Here is a 25,556-nt window from a genome sequence, read left to right on the forward strand (position 1 = left end):
GACATGTTCGTTCGTTCATTTACATTGCCCACATTTACCCACAGTGGTGCCATGATGCAGTGAAATCTGATTACCTTTGCCGCTTTAAGATGCCTCTCTATTAGCCGTAAACAATCCCTGATTAGGTGGGATTATCTACATGACTAAGGCAGGAAGGAGAAAGAAGCAGCAAGCAGAGGGGAAACTGTGCCAGGCAGGGTAGAGAGAGGAGGATATTCACAACAAGTATTGAGGGCTGTGGGTATGTGGGTATGTTTGTGTAGGGGGTTCTATCCCACCCAAAACTGGCTCCAAATGAAAAGTGAGCCTGCTTTTCCTTATAGTATAGCAAAGGTCTCTGCATGGACTAGAGGCCTTATCCTTAGCTGCCAAGTATCCCATTTTTTGCGGGAAACCCCCGGATTTTAATCTGTTTCCCGCTGTTCTTCCGAATGGAGAAATATCCCGGAAATCCCCTGGATTTCCTACCTGCCAGGGAGCCTCCATTTTGGGTGCCGCTCTTCCCATGTGTGGGCACCGAAAATCGGGCAGAGCGGCACCGGAAGTCGCTTCTACGCATGCCCAGCGGCCATCTTGGTGGTGCCAGGCATGCGTAGAAGCGACTTCCGGTGCCGCTCTGCCCTATTTCCGGTGCCCACACATGGTCAGAGCAGCCCCGGAAGTTGCTTCTACGCAACTTCCAGTGCTGTGCCGCCGCCGTTCCCGCATTTTTCAGCGGGAGACTTGGCAGGTATGCTTATCACACATTGGAAAGGGGTCTGCATGGCAATGGGATGGTGGCTACCCCATAAGTTCCTCTTGGAATCGTGGTTATTTGTCAAACTCTGTTCATTCTTCACAAACACAAAAAACACCTCAGTTTCCCACAGAGAATAAAAATGTCAAGTACCACCATATTACCCTTTAGCCACATATTGGGGCTTCTTCGGACAAATTTGATCTTTACACATAAACTCACCAGCATTTATCCTACCACCTTGGAGGGGGGGGGCTGTGAAACCTAGGCCAGTGATGCATATTCAACTGCAAATTCATAAACAAGGGGCCTTACAAAAAACCCTAGCAATCTTCCAGTACACACACACACACTTTCCTCACAAGGAAACTGACTCTGAAAAGCTGCCCTGGAACTTACTTCCGCTTAGAGGAGAGGGAGTGTGCAACCATCTTAGAAGAAATCAGGCATTCAAAGAGCAATTGGACAGGTTGCCTTTGTTCTTGCATAATCTGGGCCTCTGCAAGGGCTGGGCTCCACTGTCAGGCCTTGGTGGACCAGTCGAGCTCCCCAAGGCACTGCAGTATAACAAGCCGCATTTGATTACAGCTGACTGAACCGGGCCCTGTCCAAACCATTGTACTTTCAGTTCCATGAATATGTTTTGTGAAGGGACTTTTAAATATATAAGGGACTTTTAAATATAAATGAAGCCGGTTTCCGAGATTTGTCTTTCTATCCATTTCTTGGCACATGCATCTGCAAATAGTAGCAACATCAGCTTGGATCAAGAGGAGGAATTCAACGCCATACTCTTCTGATTGTTCCCGCAACACAGGCGCTTCCGCTTGCCAGGTGAAACAGTCCCCCTTCTTCTCCTTCTGTGTGCTGTTCTCCTGAGCCCCACAAAGCCAATTTCAGGGGCACATGGGTGGAGGAAAAGAGGAAAGCCAATTGCATTAGAGGGTGTGCTTGCTTGCATGGGCTTCCACTAGTGGGACCAGTTAGCTCAGGCTACTTCGGCCAAACTTCGGCCCTCCAGATGTTTTGGACTACAATTCTCATCATCCCTGACCACTGGTCCTGTTAGCTAGGGATCATGGGAGTTGTAGGCCAAAACATCTGGAGGGCTGCTGTTTGGGGATAGCCTGTTCTAGAGCCTTGGGTCATGATCCTTCTTACTTTTCCTAGTGAAGACATTCAGAGCAAGGTTTGTGACTGGCATGGGAGATCATGTAGGGAGAAGTGATGTCTAAGGTTATGTGGAATTGAGGCAGTGTAGAGATTTCAAGTCAAGCACTAGCACCTTTATATTAATACACTGGCTTAATTGGCTATTATGTGCTCCAAAGGGCATGGAGCCTGCATCAGGGAGCAGATGTATATTTTATATATATATGGTGATAAAATCAACATTTATAGAGTGGAATTTAAGACAGGCACTTCCAATCATTGTCAGTGCAAACATTCCAGCTTGCCAGATGAAATGACACCACCTGCTCTCCCTCTGACACCCCCCTAAGCTAATTTTGGGGGGAAATGGGGGCATGTGGTGGGAGAAGAGAGGGGGAAAGCCCCATTGTGCTCACAGAAGGCCTTGTGCAGGGCTCCCACTGACAGGACCTGTTAGCTGTGTTTAAGTTTGCTGTCCGATTAAATGAGCCGGACCTTTCTCCAACCTTGAATTCAATTTCTGATTATGCTGGAGTGGGATGTTGCTGTTCAGTGAAATGATCCCCACCCTGGGAAAGTCTATTGGCCTTCCTGGTGTAACAGCCATGTGTTCCTCTAGGGTAGATGCCTTCCTGGTGGCTGCTGTGAGCCTCCCAGGTATGGGAGACATTTCAGCATGGAGACAAAAATCCAGCAAGCCGGAGAAAGGAACAAAGTACATTTGACCTAGATGGCCTGCTTTGCGAGATGCATTTCAAATACATTCGATATGCTCTAATTGTTCAGGCATTACAATTTTTTTGCAGTTATCTAAAGCATTAATGAGGCTTTTTAGAGATACTTTGTCTAAAGAGGCAGTTGGACGGCTCTGGGAAAGAGCTAAAACGCTGTGGTCGTGAACTGGGCCCGCAACTTTGTTTTGAGATGCTTTCCGAATCCTTTTGGAATGCCAGATTTGAAGACAGTCGTACCTTGGTTCTTGAACAGAATGCATTCCAGGATTCCGTTCACCTCCCGGAACTGTTCAAAAACCAAGACACGCCTTCCGATTGGCTGCAGGAGCGTCCTACAGCCAACCAGAAGCCACGGAAGCCGTGCTGGATGTTCGGCTTCCGAAAATCAATCAATAACCGGAACACTCACTTCTGGTTTTCAATTGTTCGGGAGCCAAAATGTAAGAGTTCCAAGGCGTTCGACAACCAAGGTACGACTATATTAGAAGCCATTTCACTTCACAGTGGATATTTAAATATCTTCGATATTCCCTTATTGTGCATACTCTAGTCAAGTGAATTCCTGTTGATCTGAGATGTACTGAGTTGTTCTACACAAGCCACTATTCAGAAAGTATCATACTCTAACATTTCCAAATGCATTTCTCCTGCTTTCTTGGATAGTTCTGAATTATTATTATTATTATTATTATTATTATTATTATTAATTCCAAGAGGTTCAGAATCATTGAGATAGGGCTCTCCCCTTTTCTTTACCTCCTTCCATTTTGTTTCACTTATCAGGTGCTGTGAAAAGGAGTCTAGTTATATTGTAAGTTTCCCTAGGAAGAGAAAAAGATGTTTTAAAAAGGAAAGTGAAAATACTTCGGGAGTGTGTACATGATTTGATTTAACCATTTTCATTATCTTTGAATTCAAAGGAAATTTTATACAGATGGACTGCATTTGGACACAATGGTAAACCATAGTTTAGCATTATGAGAATGGGGAGCTGGCTTGCAGGGAGTGCTTCCACTCCACTGAGCACAAGGAGATTAGAAGTTTCCACTTCTGTTTTAGATTCAGCATGCAGTGTCTAAACCATAAACCGTGGTTAATTTTAACTTGAAAAAAGCTAGCCTCATAAACCATGGTTTGAAGTTGGCTTATTTCAGCTAAGCATAGCTAAGGTTAAGCACATTATGTCTATTGTTTGGATGATCAAACCTTGGCTTAATTATAAATTAGGACATGAATAAGTCGCATGCAGAAGTTGCAGCTAACTGTAGCTTCCTGTTTCTACTGAACTGGGAACCAACGTTAGTAGCTTCTAAGTAAGCTAGGATATAAAGCCATGGTTTAAAATTGACTGATTATCCTAGATTGTTTGGAAGCCATCCATCATGATTCTTCAGTTCAAACATAATAGGGAGCTATGGCTCACTGTGGCTTCCCGGTTTATTTTCCCACTTCCGTGAAAGGAGAAGCATGTGGGTGTGTGACACTTGTTTATATAGTGGCTTGTTAAACAGATTTCATCTTCTGAATATGGCCTTAATCCAAGTTTAAATTACATGGCAAGTCAAGCTAAAATGTGAGAATTTCCAAACACCTCCTTGTGGTCAGGCCAGAGGAGAATAGTCTGCATGTGAGCCAAAGGCTCACTGTAGTTTTGTTACATCCCAACCAGCCTAGATTATCTCACACCACAAAGAAATTACAAAAAAGAATTCTAACTGCTGAGGATTGGGGGGGGGGGGGAGAATGCTAATTTAATTCTTATTTGATGTAAATGGTCTTTGGTGGAAACGTCTGGGGCAGAAGTATAACTGGCTTTGTAATGAGAGTGGTTAAGATAAGACTTGATCCTTTTCGCAGTTCGGTTGGTTAAAAAAACTGCACCCTGCTATATGTAAACATAAGAGCCTTATTAAAAAATCTGTCAGTGGCAGCAAAGGTTTTTAAACACCACAGGAAATATAATGAGCCATTGCACCCTATGAGGCGGCGGAGGAAAGAGTTTGCAGTGGACAGAATGCACAAATTAATCTGAATTAACGTAGCTTTTTACAGAGAAGCGGAAATCGCAATGAACTTTGCAGAGATGTGTCCTTAAGAAAAACAACACTGGGAGAATTGCTGCACATATTCTCAGTTAATGAAACCTCTGCTGGGTGCTGGGTGATTTTAATAATACAATAATTAATAATTAATGGAGAAGGGGGAAAACACAGGAAGAGAAGTAAGGAGGAGGAGGAGGAGGAGGAGGAGGAGGAGGAGGAGGAGGAGGAGGGGGAAAGCAACCTGTAACATTAGCCTTAGAGACAAAAGCACCCTTCGTATGCACTATATCAAGGCAGCCAGATATCACTCTCATCGGAATGAAGTTCCCTCCCACCCTTCACTTCAAAGATGTTTGCTGGCAAAGGTACTGAAAACTTAATCATTAATATAAAAAGGATTAAATCTCCCATTGGAAAAAAGGGGGAGGAACATACTTAAGTCTCAGGAGTTTGTCTAAATGTCTCCCCAATTTGGGTGTATGTGTGAGGGGACTGGGATGACTTAGGATCCTTCAGATGCAAGCCACTTCCCACAATGCTCCAGAACATCCCCTTTATCAGAGCGCCAACATCAGCTGGACCAAAACTTCAGAGGAGCTTCTGTGGCAGACGGGAGAGGGAAGCTCCAATATTAGACCTCCCTCTCTGGGCCAATCTATTTGTGTGGTTTTACATTTTGCCGGAAGCCCCCCAGAGTGGCTGGGGCAACCCAGTCAGGTGGCGGGCATATAAATAATAAATTTCTTATTCTTATCCCATGGTCTCCAAAGACATCCTCCCAGGAATCACAGCATTGCAACATTGCAGAGCACAGCAATGTTCTGAAGGCTCCGTCCAAAGTACCGGTTTCAACATTCAAGTTACCACTCTGTGTCACAGTTTTCCAGAGCTGACTGAGTGGGTGAAAACCTAACCTTAGAAGCACTGCAGGAAAGGATGGGGTTTGCCATGGACGAACATTCTCACAAAGACAAATAAAATGGTACTAACAAACATTACTCGCCATCGCCTTCACCCCATTTATTTTCAAGGTTACCCACTTGTCTATTGCACTCACTTCTGCCCCACTGACAGCCTGAAAGAACCACCTTCCTTCTTTTTTCACTTCACACAGCCTTCTCACCTTCAGGTATTTTTCCCCTTCGTTATTTACAGAAGACGTGACAAGCAATCTGGGGTGCATGTAGCCCCCCCAAACAACAATAGCTCCTGCCTCCCTCCTTCATGCGCTAAATAAAGTGAAGACGTTTTCAAGTCTCATTCGTTTCAGCTGGAGAACTAAGCCCATGCTTGCCTCCCTCCCGAGAAAGCGAGGGCACTTGAAAGTGCTGCAAATTTGGCTGGGTTGTGAGGTGCCAGAACTCATCGACATACCTATCAAGGGGACGGAATCTGAGGTGGCAGGCATGATCTCGGCAACAAGCAGCATGAAAACTGTGAGAGACAGGAGGACCGTGATACCTGCAATCAAATTGCGAAGGAGACAAAAGGTGAGGCAAGATCTGAATGCTTTCTGTTTCACAGATTATGAACAGTGAGCGTGTTCCCTTGATTAGGCATGCAATTAAACATTACATATTGATCTCAGAACGTCAACTCGGGAGACCCTAATAAATCAAGGATGCAGAGAAATATGTGTTGCTAGGTCCAGCAGAACTATAGCTGTTTCATGCATTGCAATACATGCAATGCCCATTCTGCCATTGTCACCCTGCCTCCTTTCTTCACCTGCATTTTCCTTAGTTTTGAGTAGGTCGGCCGCATGTCGTACTTAACAGAAGACAGTCTTCTATTTTCATAGGACAGGCCTCTACTTGAAGGCATCCTCTACTTGAGGGCTGTCCGGTCCATGTCTTGTTTAAAGATGAGGAACTATTTAAAAAATGTAGATCAGGGATCATGAAGTTGCCCATCAACAGTTGGGCACACTTGCACAGCAGACCGGGCAGGCGCACAGGTCAACTGTTGCCTTCCCCACTATGGTGACATGTGTTTCAACCAGAGTTTCCCAAACTTGGGTCCTCTGGCTGTTTTTGGACTACAATTCCCACCATCCTTGCTCACTGGTCCTTCTAGCTAGGGATGATGGGAGTTGTAGTCTAACAGCTGGAAACCCAAGTTTGGGAAACCCTGGTTTAAACCATAGCGATTTATGTGCATATATACCAGGCATAGGCAAACTCCGGCCCTACAGATGTTTGGGACTACAATTCCCATCATCCCTGACCACTGGTCTTGTTAGCTAGGGATGATGGGAATTGTAGTCCCAAACATCTGGGGGGCCGGAGTTTGCCCATGCCTGATATATACCTATAACCACATGCGGCTGTTATTCAAATTGGTGTCCTCTTGTTGTGGTGATGCATAACTAGCCAGCCTAGTTCTGAGAGGGTGACACTGGCATGAGAAGGAAACACATAACAGACCCTTCCCACGTAGTTTCTCAGTGGTTTCCACACTTCTTCTCAGGCAGCACAAGAACAAGCCTTGGGGAGGTAAACTGAGATGGTAGGAATTTTTTTTTTTAAAAAAATGTTTTTTATTTATTTCAATCATTAAAAAACATACATATATTTACATACAAATTAAGACAAAAAGAAACACCAAAGATACAATATATCATTTGATTTACATCTTAGCAATCAAAAAAAAAAATAGAAAGACACGGAAAAAGAAAAAGGAAAGATGAAAAAAGGGAAGAAGAAGAAAAAGAAAAAAGAAAAAGAAACAGAAAAGGCGAGAAAAAAAAAATACAAAAATTACAAACAATACGTAAAATACCAACAACTTCCAGTCATCTCTCTGTAGCTAGTACTATTCGTTTTCATCATCCGCAAAATAAATTCCTTATTATCTATCTCTTTACCCTTCACCTTGGTTCGGTTTTGTCTGCTTGGGGTGTTATTTACTTAATTGTTTTTATATACTCATCAAAAATCCTCCATTCCTTTTTTATTCTTTGTCTTGTTTGCCCTCTAATTCTCCCAGTGGTTCTGGCTAGCTGTGAGTATTCTTTCATTAGTATTTGCCAATCTGTTATACTAGGGGTGTTTCTACTTTTCCAGTTCCTAGCGATCAGCACCCTCGCGGCTACAATACCATACATTAATAATTTTCTATTTACATCTCCTATATCCTCCGGTATTATATTTAATAGGAACATTTCTGGTTTTTTCGTAATTTTACATTTTAACATTCTCTTTAACTCTTCATAAATCTTCTCCCAGTATGTCCTTATCTCTGCACATTTCCACCACATGTGCATTTGAGTTCCTATTTCTTTCTCACATCTCCAGCATATAGGTGATTTATTTTTATACATTTTTGCTAATTTTTCAGGTGTCTGATACCACCTATATATCATTTTGAAAATATTTTCTCGCAAATTGTAGCACGCGGTAAATTTTATATCTTTTTTCCATAGCCTTTCCCACTGGTCTACAAATATATTGTGGCCCAGATCTTGTGCCCATTTTATCATGGATGGCTTAGTTTGTTCTTCCTTTAACTCCCATTCCAGCAATAAATCGTAAGTACGTGAAATCAGTTTTTTATCATTTTCTATCAGTTCTTTTTCAAATTTAGACTTCTCTTTTGCAATTCCCAATTTTTTGTCTTCTATGAATTTCTGATTAACTTGAAAATATTGCAGCCAACTCGTAAAGTATTTTTTGGTCTCCTCGTAGCTTTTTAATCTAAATCCATTTTGTATAACCTCCAATAAGTCATGGTAGGTGGCAATCTTTTCTTCCATATTTAATTTTTTAACCGTAATCACATTTATTAAGGATGTCCACAAGGGTATCTTAGGTTCTAATATACTTTTATATTTTGCCCAAATTAAATACAATGATTTCCTAATTAAATGATTTAAAAAGCCCCTGTGCGCTTTAACTTTCCCATAAATCAAATATGAGTGCCAGCCGAATCTATTTTCTACTCCCTCAAGGTCTAGAATCTCTGGTTTTTCTAAAGTTATCCATTCTTTCAGCCAGACGAGTCCAGCTGCTGCATGGTATAGTTCCAAATTAGGGAGTGAAAATCCCCCCCTCTCTTTTTTATCTGTTAGCAGCTGGTATTTAATTCTTGGCTTTTTGTTATTCCATACAAATTTCGTTAAGTCTCTCCTCCACTCGTCAAAGCATTTTATTCCTCCCAAAATTGGTATTGTTTGGAACAAATACATCAATTTCGGGAGTATATTCATTTTCACTACAGATATTCTGCCCCAGAGGGAGAGTTTCAATTTACTCCATTGTTCCATCCCTTTTTTAATTTCACTCCATGTTTTTTTATAATTGTTTTCATATAAATTTAGACTTTTTGCCGTCATCCAAATACCTAAGTACTTGACTTTCTTTTTAAGTTCTAATCCTGTTATCTGTTTCAACTCTTCTCTTTCTTTTTTGTCCATATTTTTAGTTAATAATGTTGTTTTTTTATAATTTATTTTAAGTCCTGCCACCTTCCCATATTCCTTTATGATTTCTATTACTTTTGGGATGCTTTCTTTTGGATCTTGAGTTGTCACCACTATATCGTCCGCGAAGGCACGAACTTTATATTCTCTTTTCCCTATCTTTATTCCTTTTATTCCATTTTCACTTCTAATTTTATTCAGCAACACCTCCAATACCAGAATGTACAACAATGGGGAGAGTGGACAGCCTTGCCTTGTACCTTTCTCTATCCCAAAATTATCTGTAACACCTCCATTTATTATTAATCTTGCCCTCTGTTGTTGATAAACTGCTCCTATGGCCTTCTGCATTTTCTCTTGTATCCCAATTTGACTTATTTGCTTTTTAAGGAATTCCCAGGAGACATTATCAAATGCCTTTTCGGCATCAAGCATTAGTAATGCTGCTTTTTTATCGATCTTAAATTCCAAATATTCTAATATGTCTATTATATTTCTAGTATTATTAAATATCTGCCTCCCTGGCAGAAATCCTGTTTGGTCGGGGTGTATTATTTCTTTAAGTATATGTTTTAATCTCTGAGCTATTACCCCCGCAAATAACTTATAGTCACTGTTCAAAAGGGATATGGGTCTATAATTTGCCATTAGTTCTTGATCCTCCTCTCCTTTTGGGAGCAGTGTAATATAGGCCTCCTTCCATGTTTCTGGTATTGCGCCTTTTTCTAAGGCTTGATTCATTATTTCTTTTAGGGGATTCAGGAGTATGTTTTCCATTTTTTTATAATATTCCATGGGGAGTCCGTCCGTCCCTGGCGATTTCCCTGTTTTGCTTTTTCTCATTACTTCTTTTATCTCTTCTATTGTGATTGGTTTCTCTATTTCCTTAGCTTTTTCCTTAATATTAATATTCAAATGATGTTTCTCTAAGTATCTATTTATATCCTCTCCATTATCTTCATTTTTCTTATATAATTTTTCATAATATTTCACAAATTTTTTCATTATTGTCTGAGGATTATCTATTATTTTCTCCCCTTCTCTTATTCTATTTATGGTTTTTTTACTTTCCTTCTTCTTTAATTGCCAGGCTAGATATTTACTTGGTTTGTTTGCGAACTCAAAGTTGTTTTGTTTCCACATTTTATATTTCCAATCAATCTCTTGTTCTATTTTATTTTTATATTCTGCTTTCAATAGTCCAATTTCCCTTTTTAATTTCCCACTTTTAGGGTTTTTATTCAGGTTTTTCTCTTTTTTCTCTAGCTCTTCTAATATTTTCTTTTTCTCTTTCTCCCTTTTATTTTTCAACATGGCGTTCTGCTTAATAAAATAACCTCTAATTACCGCTTTGCTGGTGTCCCATATAACTTTCGTATCGACATTCCCATCATTGTTTAATTTAAAAAATTCTCTTAATGTTTCTTTAGCTCCTTCTATTATCTGCTCATCGAAAAGTAGTGAGTCGTTTAGTTTCCATCTTTTCATACCTGTTTTCCACTCAGTTCCCAGACATAAAAATATTGAATTATGGTCAGATAAAGTTCTAGTTTGTATTTTAATTTCTTGTACTCTTCTCATCATTTCTGCCGATACCCATATAGCATCAATCCTACTTGCCATATTTTTCGAGTTAGAGAAATACGTATAATCTTCTTCCATTTCATTTTTAAATCTCCAAGCGTCTATCATATCCATATTTTTTACCAAATTGAAAAATGTTTGTGGTAGTCTCCCCTTTTTACTTTCTCTCCCTTTTCCTGTTTTATCTTTTTTTGGATCACACACTCCGTTTAGGTCCCCCATAAGAATCATTTTCCCTTCAACATATTCCATCATTTTAGCCTCAACTCTCCTAAAAAATTCTGTTTTCTTATCATTTGGCGCATATATCCCCATTATATGTATTATTTCCCCTAAATGCTTTATTTTTATCATTACCATTCTGCCTTCTCGGTCTGCATATAGTAGTTCCGGCTCCAGTTCTTCTCTTGCATAAATTACTACACCCCTCTTTTTTTTCCCATCGGCTGCTATAAATTCCTTTCCTAATTTGGGGTCTATTAATAGTCTTTCATGTTCTTTCTTAATATGGGTTTCTTGCAAACAGATGATGTCTAATTTTTGTTTAATCAATACATGTCTAATTTTATTCCTTTTCTTTTTTCCATTTAAACCATTCACATTCCACGTGGTTAATTTAAGATTCATTTTATTTATTTCAATACACGATACCTTTGACAAAAAGAAACGAAAAAAAAAACTAGAAAAAGGGAAAAATTTGAATATTATAAAAAATAGCTTTCTCTTATGTTTATTTATCTTCCCATTTTATTCAAAGGGTCTTCAGCTGTCCTAATCACTATCTGAATCTATATTCTCCTCTATCTCATTTTGGGCTTCTTTCTCTACTTGATCTTTATCTCCTCCTAACTGCGATTTATATCTTCGGTAAAAAATATCTGCGTCTTCAGGTGTCCCAAACCTTCTTTTCCTCCCCTTATAGGTGAAGGTAAGCCCTTCAGGATATTCCCATTTAAAATGTATAGATTTAGCTTTTAACGCCTTTGTCAAGAAATGGTATTTATCCCTTTTTTTTTAAATGCGTGGTGGTATCTCTTTCAACACAAATACACTTTCTCCATCAATTTTTAGGTTATCTCCCCTTCCCTTTCTCAACATTTTACTTTTTAATTTGGTTGTATGGAGTGTTATTATACAATCCCCTGGCCAATTATTTTCTTTGGCCTTCTTTGAGTTTACTCTGAACAATGTCTCTATCTCTTCCATCACTTCCTCTTCTCCCATTTGTAACCACTCCGCTATTCCTTTAACTATTTTCGACTGTAAATTCTCTTCTGACGATTCTGGGACCCCCCTCAACCTGAGAGTACGTTCCTTAGCCTGCATTTGTAGCAGAGCCATCGCATCCCAAGTGGCTTCTTGTTTAATTTTAAATTCATCTCTTTCTTTTTTTGCTTGTTCACACTCTTTTTTACATTCTTTAATTTCTTTATAGGCCTTTTTGAGCAATTCCTCCATCTGTATTAATTTTTCCTTGTTTTCCTGTGCTGCCTTACTCACTTCTTTACTCTCTTCATCTATCTCCTTAACCTGTTCCTTTAATTCTTTTATTGATTTTGTGTTTTCCTCTACTTTACCGTTCATTTTATCCAATTTTTCATCTAATCCTTTCATTTTGTCGTTCACCTCCATTTTCATTGCTCCAAAGTCTTTTCTCATTTCCAAAATATCCCCCTTCAAGCTCAGGATCAGTTCTCTCATGTCCATCTCTATATCGGCTCCTGAACCCCTTCTTGGTTGTTGGTTCAATAAGATGTTTGAATTGGCTTTTTTCCCTGCCATCCTCCCAGAAAAAAAAAGAGAGTTCTTTTTCCAATCCTCAATTTGGCCACCGGGAGCGATTCTCTCTCAGGTCAAATAGTCCTATTGTTAAACTATTACCGCTGGTTCAGAGTTCTCTTCAGTTCTTATTTTTTCTTTGCTGTTCTGCTGTTGTCCTCTGGTGTCGCTGTTTCCTCTCCCTTTGTTCCTTTTCCTCCACTTATTCCTTCTTTAGCGATGTCTTTCTTAATTAGTGTTTCCTCTAATTTAGCAGTCACCACCCCTTTCGGTCCCACGCTACTCCATCTTTGTCTCAGGTATCGCTTTTTATTTTAAGTCATTGAATTTAAAATCTCATTTTTGCAAGTCTCAAGATATTGTCCTGGAATGGGTAAGTCTTTTTTTTCTCTCCACCCTTTCCGCGTTCTCTTTACTGGGTTATTTTCACGGGGTTTTTCGCACTCCAGCTGCTGTTTCCTCTCCTTTCCTTCCCCCTTTCCCCTCCTTTTTCAAACAAAGGCAACAACAAAGTCCTTTTTCAACTCTCCCTTTGCAGGTTTTTTCCTAATATAGCTCTTCTTCATGTAACCGAAACCTTTCACTTTTTGCGGTTACTTTTCGCTACAAAGTATATGACTCTCTGCTCGTTCTTTCTCTTTCCCCCATTTGATTTCGCTGTTTTTGGCTTTGCCGCGGCACTGCGTTTATCTTCTAACTCCTCTTATTTCTCTCCTTTTAATTCTATATCGGTTGCCAAATATCCTGCTTACTTAACAGTGCCGGGTTGTAGTTGGGTTGATAGAAGTTCTGAAAGTTTTACCGCACACACGCCGATCCGGGCTTCGGGGCTTCTTGTTGGGAAGCGCTCGATCCGAGTGCGTCTAGGACCCTCCGCTCTCCCGCCTTCAGCTGGGGAATACCGATGGTCCTGTCCAACGCCGCCGGATTTCTTCAGCCAAGGGTCACCCCCTTGACTTTTCTTGGGGTTGCGCAGCCCTCGCTACCCCCAATAGCCTCTCCAACAACGCTCTCAACGCGGAGCTCGCGCGGAGCGCAGCCGTTTCGGTCGCGGCAAAAACCGGAAGTCCTGAGATGGTAGGAATTTAAAGCCAAACTACCATCAGCTATAAAGCTGAGATGGTCATATTTTTGAATGCTCCCCCGCATGTAAAAAAAAACTAGCACACCAGGCAGGTGATTGTGCTAAACTCTCCTCTCAGATGCTAGGGGTGTTTCAAAACCCAAACAAACTTGGTAACTCTTCAAAAAATATGAATGCCTGCAGTCTAAAGCAGTGCACTCTAGAACCCTACCACCTCTGTGTCCCACTTCTGTCAATGTGTGAAATAGCTCTAAATTCTTAGCTCTTACCCAAGGATATTTTCTCTCCAGAGTCAGCTGGCAGCAAGAAAACAAGCAACGCTAAGCCTGATATGAGGACGCATGGAATCAGTAAGTTCAATCCATAGTAGAGGGTGCGGCGGCGCATTGTCACAGTGTAAGTCACATCCGGATATGGCTCCTTACAGCACTCATAGTACAACTCGTTCCTTTTACCTGGGACACCTGCACAGAAGAAAATTTGAAGTAAGAAATGAGGAGAAATACGCTGCATTCTTACAGCCCTTGGCTACGTTAGTAGGTCTATGGTCTGGCTCCTCAATCCCTACTCTCATTTTCCAGTAATGTAGGCCATGGATTAGGGTCACAGCTAATCAGCAAAACATCTGTTTTGCATGCAGAAGGTACCAGGTGTCTTCAAAGAAAGACTCCACGTCTTAAATTCCAGGGAACCACTGCCAGTCCATGTAGAGAATACTGACCTACAAGGACGCAGTGTAAGGCAGTTTCATGTGTTTCTATTTGGGCTCAATCCAGATGTCACACCAAGTCATGCTTTGCCAACCATAACTGTGGTTGTTGAGTTGTTTAGTCATGTCCGACTCTTCGTGACCCCATGGACCAGAGCACGCCAGGCACTCCTGTCTTCCACTGCCTCCCGCAGTTTGGTCAGACTCATGTTGGTAGCTTTGAGAACACTGTCCAACCATCTCGTCCTCTGTCGTCCCCTTCTCCTTCTGCCCTCAGTGAACTGATAAATCATGCTTTCTGCTCAGGCAGCAAATCAGAATTACAGTGGTACCTTGGCTCTCGAATGTAATCCATTCCGGAAGTCAGTTCGACTTCCAAAATGTTCCCAAACCAAGGCATGGCTTTCGATTGGCGCAGGTGCCCCGGAAACAATAGCCAACAGCCACAGCGGGCGTTCAGCTTCCTTTCCCCCCGAAAACCGGAACACTTACTTCCGTGTTTTCGGCGTTCAGGAGCCAATTTGTTTGTCAAGTAAGCCGTTTGAGAACCAAGGTTCCACTGTATTGTGACTATAGCCATGGCTGAAGCCACTAGGCCTTAGAGACATAAGCAGAGGGGAAATGACATCACTGAAGCAGCTCTCACTGGGGATTCCCTAACATACACTCCTTCCTGCCAATTGCCTGTCTGTAGCCCTGGCCTTGCAGTTACTTCTCTTAGGTGCCGACATGGTTGCCAACTCAAAAGCAATTGACGCCACTGGCACTAGCCAATGCAGGCAGACTTCTGCAGTGTCCATGGCCAGAGCATGAGCAAACAACTCCCAGATCCCAGCTAGCTACTTTCCCATATGGCAGATGGTTGCAGCTGAGAGAACAGGGCTTGCCTGAATCCCATTTAAATTTGCTCCTCCAGGCATCCTTCCTCTATTACAGGTATGCTGGGTGTCTAAATTGTTTGGATGACTTTGAAGGCTTTGCCCTCTAGCTGTGCCTTAATTCCTCTTCTCTACTTATCCTCAATAACTCTTGCAGACGTAATAATTCCTAGCATCTCGGGAAATAAGGTGAGAAAGCAAAGCCTGCTGATAGATATTTAGCTCTCTCCTGGGGCTAACGCAACTCTCTAAGCATTTCATTTTGTACACATACTGAAAAATCCATACAAATCTATTATCCAGCCTAGGGCGGGGGTGGGGTTGCAATTTGGTGAAAAACACTCCATATGATAATTGTCAACATTTCCAAAGAACTGTCATAAGACATACAGCATCCATCCCTCCTCTGGCAAATGTCATTATAGGACTATAACATGTAATTGCCCATTCTTGAAGCTCTCCATCAGATTCAAACAACAATCAATGGTTATTATAATGTCCAGTGTGATGGCTTGCACTTTTCAAGCTGTTTAATAGCACAGCGGAGCTGAAATGATTTATACCTTTTTTATGTTTTAGCATACAACAGATGTTACTTCTGTTTTCCATAGATTCCCTGGCACCTCTCTTGAAAACGTTGCTTCATTTTCACCAGGGCTGTGGATTTGCCAAGCAAGACTTAAAGGGGCATGCCTGGAGAGTCTTGCTTGGCTGGGTTTGCTGGGCAGCCTGAGCACAAAGGGCAGGTCTGGGGAAGCTCAAAGCGCTGTGCCTTTAAAACAACATCTGCTGGAAGAAGCTGCAGGAAGATTTTGCAGGGCACCTTCCCAAAACACCAATGTGAAAATAAAGAATTACGAATACTCAAACTCCCTTGGCAGGAGCGAGATCCCATAAAATGAGATGTTCCTTTCTTTATCTATGCAGGCGGCAGCAGCAGCACTGATGATGAGTGTAGGAACAACATTCTGGACTTTTGTTGTCCCTGAAAAAAGGCCTTTGTAGTGGTGGTGGTGGTGGTAGTGGTAGTGGTGGTGGTGGTGCTGCTGCTGCTGCTGGCAGCTTTCCTGACTAGGTGCTGCTGCTGCTGCTGCTGGCAGCTTTCCTGACTAGGCCTTGACAACCAACAGGCTCCCCCAGCTCCCCATGAGCACTTTATAGCTCTGTAAGAGAGCCAGTGTGGTGTAGTGGTTAAGAGCGGTGGACTTGTAATCTGGTGAACCGGGTTCGCGTCTCCGCTCCTCCACATGCAGCTGCTGGGTGACCTTGGGCTAGTCACGCTTCTCTGAAGTCTCTCAGCCTCAATCACCTCACAGAGTGTTTCTTGTGGGGGAGGAAGGGAAAGGAGAATGTTAGCTGCTTTGAGACTCCTTCGGGTAGTGATAAAGCAGGATATCAAATCCAAACTCTCCTCCTCCTCATCTTCCTCCCTCTATAGAATGTGGCCCTCCAGACCTCTCCAAACCTGGAGGTGGAGAGAGGCTGCTGCACATGAGGCACCCGGCCGTAGCAGGCCCTGCCCCCCTCAAGGGCACGCCCCACGGAGGGTTTAGAGATGGGTCGAAGCTGGGTTGGGTTGCACCAGTTGCACTGGAGTAGATCAGCAAGGCTTGCTGACTCCCAGTTGTACAACACCAGCGGCAACAAAATGACTCTCCCCCCACCCCACCGAAATCAGAAGGCTAACCAGAGGTTGGCTTCTGTGCATGAGGACTGTGAGATCAGCTTAGCTCTCATACAGATTCAGAGGCACCTTGCTCTTTAACTGTCATGGGGTTTTTTTTGCACCTGGCTCCAACTGGTGGTCTAGTTAAAGAAGAAAACAACGTAGATCAGCCTGAAGTCTGTCCACAGCTGCGGATTACTGGGAGTCAGAGGGCGAGGCAGTGTTAGGGTGGGGCTGGTGCAGCGCAAACACATCAGCAGAGCCCATCTGGCAAATGTTCACCACGCTGACCTTGCTGCCATTTCTCCATCCCAGTAAGCCGCAGTGGCATAGGGGATGGGAGATCAGGTATGCACCTCCACTTCTTGCTATTGGAGCAACCACTTTGGGGTGCTTTTGGTATCTCTGTTCCGAATAAGAGGCATGCCCAGAGTAGCGACACACAAAGAGGGCGTGAATGTCTGCTGAGTGTTGCTAAGCATATGCTCGGAGTGCAATTTTAATTTGGAGTTGGGGGGGGGGAGACCGTGTGCCTCCATAAGCAGAAGTTTAGGAAAGACTGGATTAGATTCACTTGTTTTAGGTTCGTTTAATAAAGCCAACTTACCCACTAAATCCCATTCTCCGTTGGATATGTAATTGGAAATATCAGCTTCGAGCATCTGCAGATCAAGCAGCCAGCCATTGTGTGTCCAAGAGCCAAACTTCAAATCGCATTTCTGCACATCAAAAGGAAACCAGCGGACATCAATGTAACATGTGCTCTTCAAGATGCCTGTAAGTAATTAGAAACGGGCATGTAAATGTTTCTAAAGGGGGAAAGCGGTAAGATATTAAAGGCAAGAGTGGAAGGGGAATGAAATTGCTGTCATATCAAGAGTTCAAGGGAGCAGACAGCTTTGAAATGCATTCCAAATTGATCTGCTAACAAACGGTGCTTATAATTCTGCGTTTCAGTCATGGTCTTCAGAGGACCATCTGATGAAGAAGCTGATTGAAAATAATACCTGGCGCCTCAGTTAAGCTGCATGGAGGCCTCCAAGAAACAGGTCTCAGGTGCTTTAGCTGCATTGCATCTACTTTAGGGGCTGTGTGGCGTATCAAACCACCGCAAACTAAACGGAGAGCAACAGCAGAATTGCTAGTTGTGGCAGTCATTCAACCTGCCAAGCAGATGTTCTTAATTGTAGTAATGTTTTATGCTTCCCGCTTCACTAGGAGGTAGGAAATGTCAAAATGGTCAACTTTGTGGGGAGAGACTCCTTCACGCTATTCTTACAGACTTGGGCCAGGTTATCTTAAAGATGACCTCCTCCCATATATGCCACCTGAACCTTAAGAACATCTTCAGAGGACCTTCTCCATTTGCCTCCTCCAAGTCAGCTGAAGCAGTTATCAAGTGCAGAGCCTTTTTGGTAGTGGCACCGTTCCTACTGAATGACATTCCAGAGAATCTTGCCTGGCCCAGCTCACCTGACCCTGCTTTATACATGATTAGAGCAGATCCTGGTTAAACACACACGAATTGGGCATGATCACACGCACTTTGATCAGCTGTGAAAATTGCAACCTGCTCATAGTCCAACTAAGTTCCATGGATCGTACTACTTTTGCAAACTTCTGTTTACTGCATATCACCAAACGTTCTCCAAGTCTGTTTCAAATTGCAACTGCAATGCTTCTTCAACAAACAATGGCAACAAAGACACTTTGGAGCGTGTGCTGACATTTATAAAAGAGCATATAATGGCCATATATTCCCTTGGAATTTATTTCATTTTCAACTTGCTCTCCACTAAAAACCAGACATCCCCCCCCCTTTGTCTTTGATTTACTTTGCTTTCCTCGAGGGGCTGTCTGCTCCGGCATAAATGATTCATGTGACACTAGTCGAAAACTATGTAAGGGATTAATATTTATCACGTATTATTTGTCATCTAATTATTTCATGTTCCGCCAGTTAAAATCAGAAGCAGAAAGGAGAGAATAACAAAATGCCTCAAAGGTGCTGTTTGTTGTGTAACTTGTGGTGGTGGACAATTAGCTTGTTTTTGTTCGATAGTCAAGTTTTATTGGCTGTTTCGAATGTGCAGAGACTCGATTATGCTAGACTATTACATGCTAGTGACAGTTGGCCTTTCATCACTTGATTGGCAGGTGGAAGAGAGGTAGGCTAAGTAGCCAGGGACACCCTGGTCTGGGTCCTGGCTTCTTCCTTTCCCATTTCTGAGATGTCTCTTCCCTCAAGCAAAGGTGGCAACTTGGCTGAAGGGTCTAGAAGTGGAGGGAGGTCTCTCCTAACCCTGCCCTGTCTCTCAGGCTGCATACACACCCAGTGCCGGATTTACGTACAGTCATACCTTGGGTTACAGACGCTTCAGGTTGCGTCTTTTCAGGTTGTGTCCTGCGCCAAACCCGGAAGTACCTGAACGGGTTACTTCTGGGTTTCGGCGCTCGCCAACAATACCAACAATATATCATTTTCATATAATTTTCTCTTAAACCATAACAGGCTGTAAATTTTATAACCAAATTTCACAATCGTTCCCATGCTTCCATATCTATATTATGACCGATATCTATTGCCCAGTGTATCATTGAGGATTTTACTTGCTCATCCTTTGTCATTCTTAATACTCTCAGGCACGAACTTCATTAAAGGTTTGTGCAGTTGTAATTAAAGCATAGACTAACAATACAGTTTAGTTTAAGCCTTCTAATCCACAGTCACATATATGAATTCCTGATCCAGGAGATAACTCAATATATTAAAAGCCTCTTACCTGGAGGGATATACTGGCAAGATCCCGAATAGTTCACTAGAACATTTGTGTGAAACGTCGCATCAAATCTCTCGTCTGCACTACAAAAGACAGCAGAAAAGGTACGTGGAGTGCTGCTTACTGGTTGCATTGTAAAAGATGATCCTATTGTTTTTAGTAAGGCTTTAAACTGATTGAAGATCTCTGTCACCATTTTTCTGTTTTGTTTTTTAACGTTTTCAGTGGAAGTATTGGAATAAATAACTCAAAATCATTGGCTACAGGAGGATAAGTGAATGCTGCTGCTAATGACACAATACAGGCTGAACTCTGATCCTTTAAAAATGCATGATCAGCTGTAATTACTACTTCCACCCCACAAACAGATATACCTGTATACAGTGGTACCTCGACTTACGAACAACTCAGCAACAGAATTTTTCGACTTACGAATGGGGCAAATGGCTGCACGCTTACGAATTTCTCGACATCCGAACAGAAACCGCGGTGGTTTTAGATAGGGTTTTTTCAACTTACGAATTTTTAGATGGTGTTTGACTTACAAATTTTTAAGTTTCCAATGCATTCCTATGGGAAATCGTGTTTCCAATGGCACTTTTCGACTTACGAAGGTGCCTTCGGAATGGATTAAATTTGTAAGTCAAGGCACCGCTGTATATATTTATTAATTGCAGGTCGCTCATGTAGAATTAGGATTTTACATATTTTCACATGGTGAATCTGAATTTCACTTTCCCCAAGTGATTAACAATGGGGTTCTAACCAAAAGTCAAAAAGATGGCCAACATGGCTGTTTTAAATGGCAATAAAATCCAGATCTATATAAAATTAGGCATAAGGTGCTGAGTGCCAGAATCATGGCAGAAATGACCAATATAAAGCAGTTTAAAAAACAAATCCTCTCCCTCCCCCCACATTTGTCTTAGAATCATAGAAGTCCCCCTTCAGTTTGGTTCAGTTGCTACATTACTATACAAAAGGACATTCAGTTTCAGCACCTGAAATACACAAAACCCAACCTTCAAATCTAATTCTACTCAAACACCTACAAACAAGAAGAACGAATTTGCCTACCGCTGGTGATGGCCAAAATTGTTTCAGACAGGTACTAGAAGCAGTACTTTTAAAGATTTCCTGTTTAAAGTTTAAAAATTGCAACAACAAAAGACAAGTCAGCAGCCACTGCATATAGGAAAAATGGTTATCCTGTTCCATACATCTAAGAGCTATAACCCCCTTTTATATCGGCTGCCACTTGGCATTGCTTGAGCTTCTACTTTTTTAGATCAATAATTTTGTACTGCTATATTAACAATGGCTTCTCTATAACTCACCTTGGGAGTCTAAGGACTGAAGGCGAGAACAGCAATGCTTTAAGTAATAAATGAATAAATATAATGGGCTCTAATCCTGACAAGGCTTCTATGACAGTGACTTGGTTTGCCAGTGTTAGGTCTTGTGCCATTTGCCCCATCCTCCAACATTACTTTTTGGTCTACAACGAAGCTTAAGAGCAGGACTCCAACTGAAGGATCATACGTTGGAGGGCTTAGTCAACCCAATAAATGAACATTTTGGGAATAACAGGGTGGTTCTCAGCCAAATTACACACGGCAACGAAAATGTAGAATTCCAGTTGCAGGGAAAGTGTTGGATGCGTTCTCCTCCTTTCACTCAGTTTGGTTTACTTCGAATTGCAAAAGAACAAGGCTCATCACGTTGTGCTATTTGATGGCTCATTCTTGCAGAATTGCAATCATGACCCCGGAGCTTAATAGAGCCACGTCAATTTCCAGCTGTTCTTCAGCATGCTCGGTTTTTTAAAACAACCTCAAACATGCCTTCCTTACCTGTTGTACAGAAGAATGTCTGGTACCCAAATTTGATCAGATGGGAATCTTAAATTCTGAACTCCTGGATATTCATACTGATCCCATGACAAATACGTGTCCATCCAGGACTATGGAAAAAGATGGTTTTGCGATTAAAGATCATAGATGCTGGAAAATCGGACCCAATGCTTTCCGAAATAATTAGTACAGTATGGATAATGCCAACGATAGCAGGTGAGGTTTATCATTGATGGGGCACAATGGTACTCACTCCTCTAAATTTTCTTTCACAGATTCTCCTCAGCAGTGCTCTCAAGCCCCTGCTTCTTCTACCATGCCTTTCCGGGACAATGTGCCTGTCCTCCCTCCCTCTAGGGGCCACAATATTTCAGCCAATGGCAGGCAGAGACTTTCTACCTGCCCCCAATCCCAAGAAAAGCTCAGCAAATCCACATCAGAGGTTTCACCGCCGCCACCAAACACTGAGGCTGAAACAGCACATGACCGTGATAGATCCATTCGTTTAAACCCATATCTGCCCCCAAACACTTACAAAGCAGGGAGAAATCCAATGTTCTGTACAAAAATAACACAAGTGGAGCTGAAACTTTCCCCTCAGTGCCAGATTAAACCCTGTGGAGACCCCTAGTAGGCAGTCAATAATTTGGGGTTGCCCCTCGCAAATTATCTTCTAATATGTTTTTGATTTGACCAACCAGCCATTTTAACGAACCAATTTCAAGATCAATTCAATATTATTTTGATCTGTTGTTGTGGGACCCCTAAAAGGTGCGGGGCCCATAGGCCAGGGCCTACTCTATTTGGTAATGCGGCACTGTTTCCCCTACACTGTTTCCCTTACTCCTCATCAGTCTCTCTCCCAGTATAATTTCCTATGCATTTAGATCCAATACCAGAAGTGATCCTGACAGAGATGAACGGTACTTTAGGAAACTGAGAGACTAAGCAGGCTGTGTGCAGTGGGTTAGCTCTTTTGACCTGTGACTTTTTTCGCTTTCTATGTGATTGGGGCTGATCTGGATTCAGCAAATCTGCCACTATGACAGGTGGTTTGAGCTTGAGTGCCAGTATAGCCAGCTGTAGAGTTGGTCCGAGGCAAGCGGAGCTGTCCATCTCTGCCGCTTCTACTCTCCCTAAGTACAAGCTTTCCCAACGTATATTTGGAGCTGTGAAAGACCACCACCCGACATGCAAAGGGGCTTTTGTTCACCAATCATGGACTGCATGGAACAAGTCCTATATATCGTAGGGAAATCAGAGGCACGACAGCCACCAAACATGGGAGTCACGTGATCAGCTCTCCCTTCCCCTGGTGTTAATAGCCAGTGGAGCCTTCCCCAGCCCAATGCCCTCCAGACATTTTGGTCTAAATGGCCCATTAGGTAAAGGTAAAGGTACCCCTGGACGTTAGGTCCAGTCACAGATGACTCTGGGGTTGCGCGCTCATCTTGCTCTATAGGCCAAGGGAGCTGGCGTTCGTCCGTAGACAGCTTCTGGGTCATGTGGCCAGCATGACTAAGCCACTTCTGGTGAACCAGAGCAGTGAACAGAAACGCCGTTTACCTTCCCGCCAGAGCAGTACCTATTTATCTACCGTGTTTCTCATATTATAAGACACGTCTTATATTTATTTTTTCCTCAAAAAAACACACTATGGCTTATTTTCAAGGGATGTCTTATTTTTTTCCTCCTCCTCCTGCCGCGGCCGGCATTGCTGCTGCGCCTATCACTATGTCTTATTTTCGGGGTATGGCTTATATTCCTTGAATGCTTAAAAATCCTGCTATGGCTTATTTTATGGGTATGTCTTAAAATATGAGAAACAGGGTACTTCAGTCTAATATATTACTCTACAGGTTGCTAAATTCCTAACAGCCGTCCTCTCGTACAAGAGACGGAATGGAATGTTAGCAGATTATTTATAGTTATAAGAATTTTCTATAATGCCATCTGATATTGATTTTAGCGTAGTGCCTAAATTTTTAATCATTATCTTAAACTGTTCTTTTTAATTGTTAATACTTGTCCTTGTGAGCTGTGAATTGTGTTTTATTATTTGTGGCTTGAACGAGTCCGCTGTTTTATTTGATTTATTTTGTTGTGTTGTGTTTTATGATGGGCGTAAAGCCAAATAAACTTCCTGATTGATTGATCTACTTGCACTTAACGTGCTTTCGAATTGCTAGGTGGGCAGGAGCTGGGACCGAGCAACGGGAGCTCACCCCGTCGCGGGGATTCGAACTGCCGACCTTCCAATTGGCAAGCCCTGGGCTCTGTGGTTTAGACCACAGCGCCACCCGCGTCCCTAAACGGCCCATTAACCCCTGCAAAAACATTCTGGTTGGGGCTGATGGGAGCTATAGTCCAAAGTGTCTGGACAGCACTAGATTTGGGAAGCCAGGTATAGTAGAACATGTCAGTTTTCTGCATCATTATGATTATGATTATGATAATTTCCCTTTCTGCCTTACACTCCCTCCGCTCCGTATCAGTGGCTGCTGCTGGCGGGAGGAAGTAGTAACGTAGGAAGGTTAAATGTGGTGGTGTCTATTATTATTTATTAGACATACGTAGTTGCCCATCAGTGAACATTCCCCATGAAGCTTACAACAAAATATTAAGAACTCAGTATACCACAATAAATTTTTTTATAAAAAAACACTGTAGTAAACAATTTATAAAATCCTTAGACAGAAGATGGCTTAAGGATTTCATGGCCAGGATTCAAAACATAGTTTAAAAGCCTGGGTGAATAATAAGATCTTCACCTGCTACTGAAAATACCATGTAAAAGGCACCAGGCAGGCCTCTCTAGGGAGGCTGTTGTTCCATACCTGAGGTGCCAGCACCAAAAATGCCCTTTCCTTGATAGGTATCAAGAAAAGGGTCTTTTCAGTAGTGGCACCTCAAGTATATAACTATATAAATTCATGTTACAGAGGGGGAATTGAAACTTGCATCTACAATTTTCAACAGCAGTACAGTATAGACTTAAGGGACGCAGGTGGCGCTGTGGGTCAAACCACAGAGCCTAGGGCTTGCTGATCAGAAGGTTGGCGGTTCGAATCCCTGCGACGGGGTGAGCTCCCATTGCTCGGTCCCAGCTCCTGCCAACCTAGCAGTTCGAAAGCACATCAAAGTGCAAGTAGATAAATAGGGACCGCTACAGCAGGAAGGTAAACAGTGTTTGCCAGAAGCGGCTTTGTCATGCTGGCCACATGACCTGGAAGCTGTACGCAGGCTCCCTCAGCTAATAATGCGAGATGAGTGCGCAACCCCAGAGTCGGTCACGACTGGACCTAATGGTCAGGTCCCTTTACCTTTACAGTATAGACTTAGCCTTACGTTTAGTTTCGCTCAAAACTTCATGTGGAAATGAGTTACTCAGTGCTCTGACATCAGATAAGATCAAATAAGAAATTATTATTATTATTATTAATATTAATATTATTATTATTATAGCACAACAACATTCCAAAATTCATTTTCTTCTCCATTCTCTTTTTTTTCTCCATATGAAAAATGTTTTAACAACCTGTCGCATAGTTTGTATTGATTAACGGCAAAATTACTTACCATCTGTAGCCAAGCATTTGTTATCAAGACCTGGTTCTTTTCATCCTTAAAGAAAAAAAAGTGGGAGAGGGGAATGATGAAAATAAACAGTTTTTGTCAAAGTATGAATCATTTCATTTATATTTCATCCATGTTAGTTCTTGGAAAGATAACCAAACACACATACAGACACACACACACACACACACACACACACACACACACACACACACGGTAGAGTTTAGAATCACCAGTTTCTGGCATTTAAAAAAAGATTCAGATAATGAATAATTCGTGGTTGCAATTAATGCTACATAGCTTTCATTTGAAGTGCACCAACACTCCTGTGCCACAGAATCCAGTCATGAAGTGTTCAGCCAGAGGCCATTACAAAACATAAAATATTAAAAATAAGAAAGAGAGTGGCAAAATGAAATCAATAACATACAGTCCAAATTTAAAAAAAAATATGGACACAATCTAGCCAAAGTTAAGCACCTTTGAGGCCCACTGAGAGAAATAAAAATTGATTTCAAACCTCTGAAATCAATAGGATGTAGAAGTGCTTGACCTCAGTGGAA

At 42.1% G+C, this 25,556-nt stretch overlaps 1 protein-coding gene across 2 annotated transcripts in view; it reads right to left on the reverse strand.

Moving 5' to 3' along the window:
• LOC118097814 (neuronal acetylcholine receptor subunit alpha-7-like) overlaps positions 1–25,556 on the reverse strand; it is a 126,086-nt gene that overhangs the window by 28,341 nt on the left and 72,189 nt on the right. For both annotated transcript variants that reach the window (XM_035141063.3, XM_088659046.1), the window contains exons 3-8: positions 24,997–25,041; positions 21,418–21,527; positions 19,568–19,647; positions 17,392–17,559; positions 13,801–13,995; positions 6,039–6,125 (exon numbers count right to left, since the gene is read on the reverse strand). In XM_035141063.3, the coding sequence (XP_034996954.1) occupies positions 6,039–6,125; positions 13,801–13,995; positions 17,392–17,559; positions 19,568–19,647; positions 21,418–21,527; positions 24,997–25,041 (685 nt within the window). The remainder of the gene's footprint in view (positions 1–6,038; positions 6,126–13,800; positions 13,996–17,391; positions 17,560–19,567; positions 19,648–21,417; positions 21,528–24,996; positions 25,042–25,556) is intronic.

The sequence above is a fragment of the Zootoca vivipara genome, chromosome 15, assembly GCF_965207765.1.
Source record: "Zootoca vivipara chromosome 15, rZooViv2.hap1.1, whole genome shotgun sequence".
Taxonomy (NCBI): domain Eukaryota; kingdom Metazoa; phylum Chordata; class Lepidosauria; order Squamata; family Lacertidae; genus Zootoca; species Zootoca vivipara.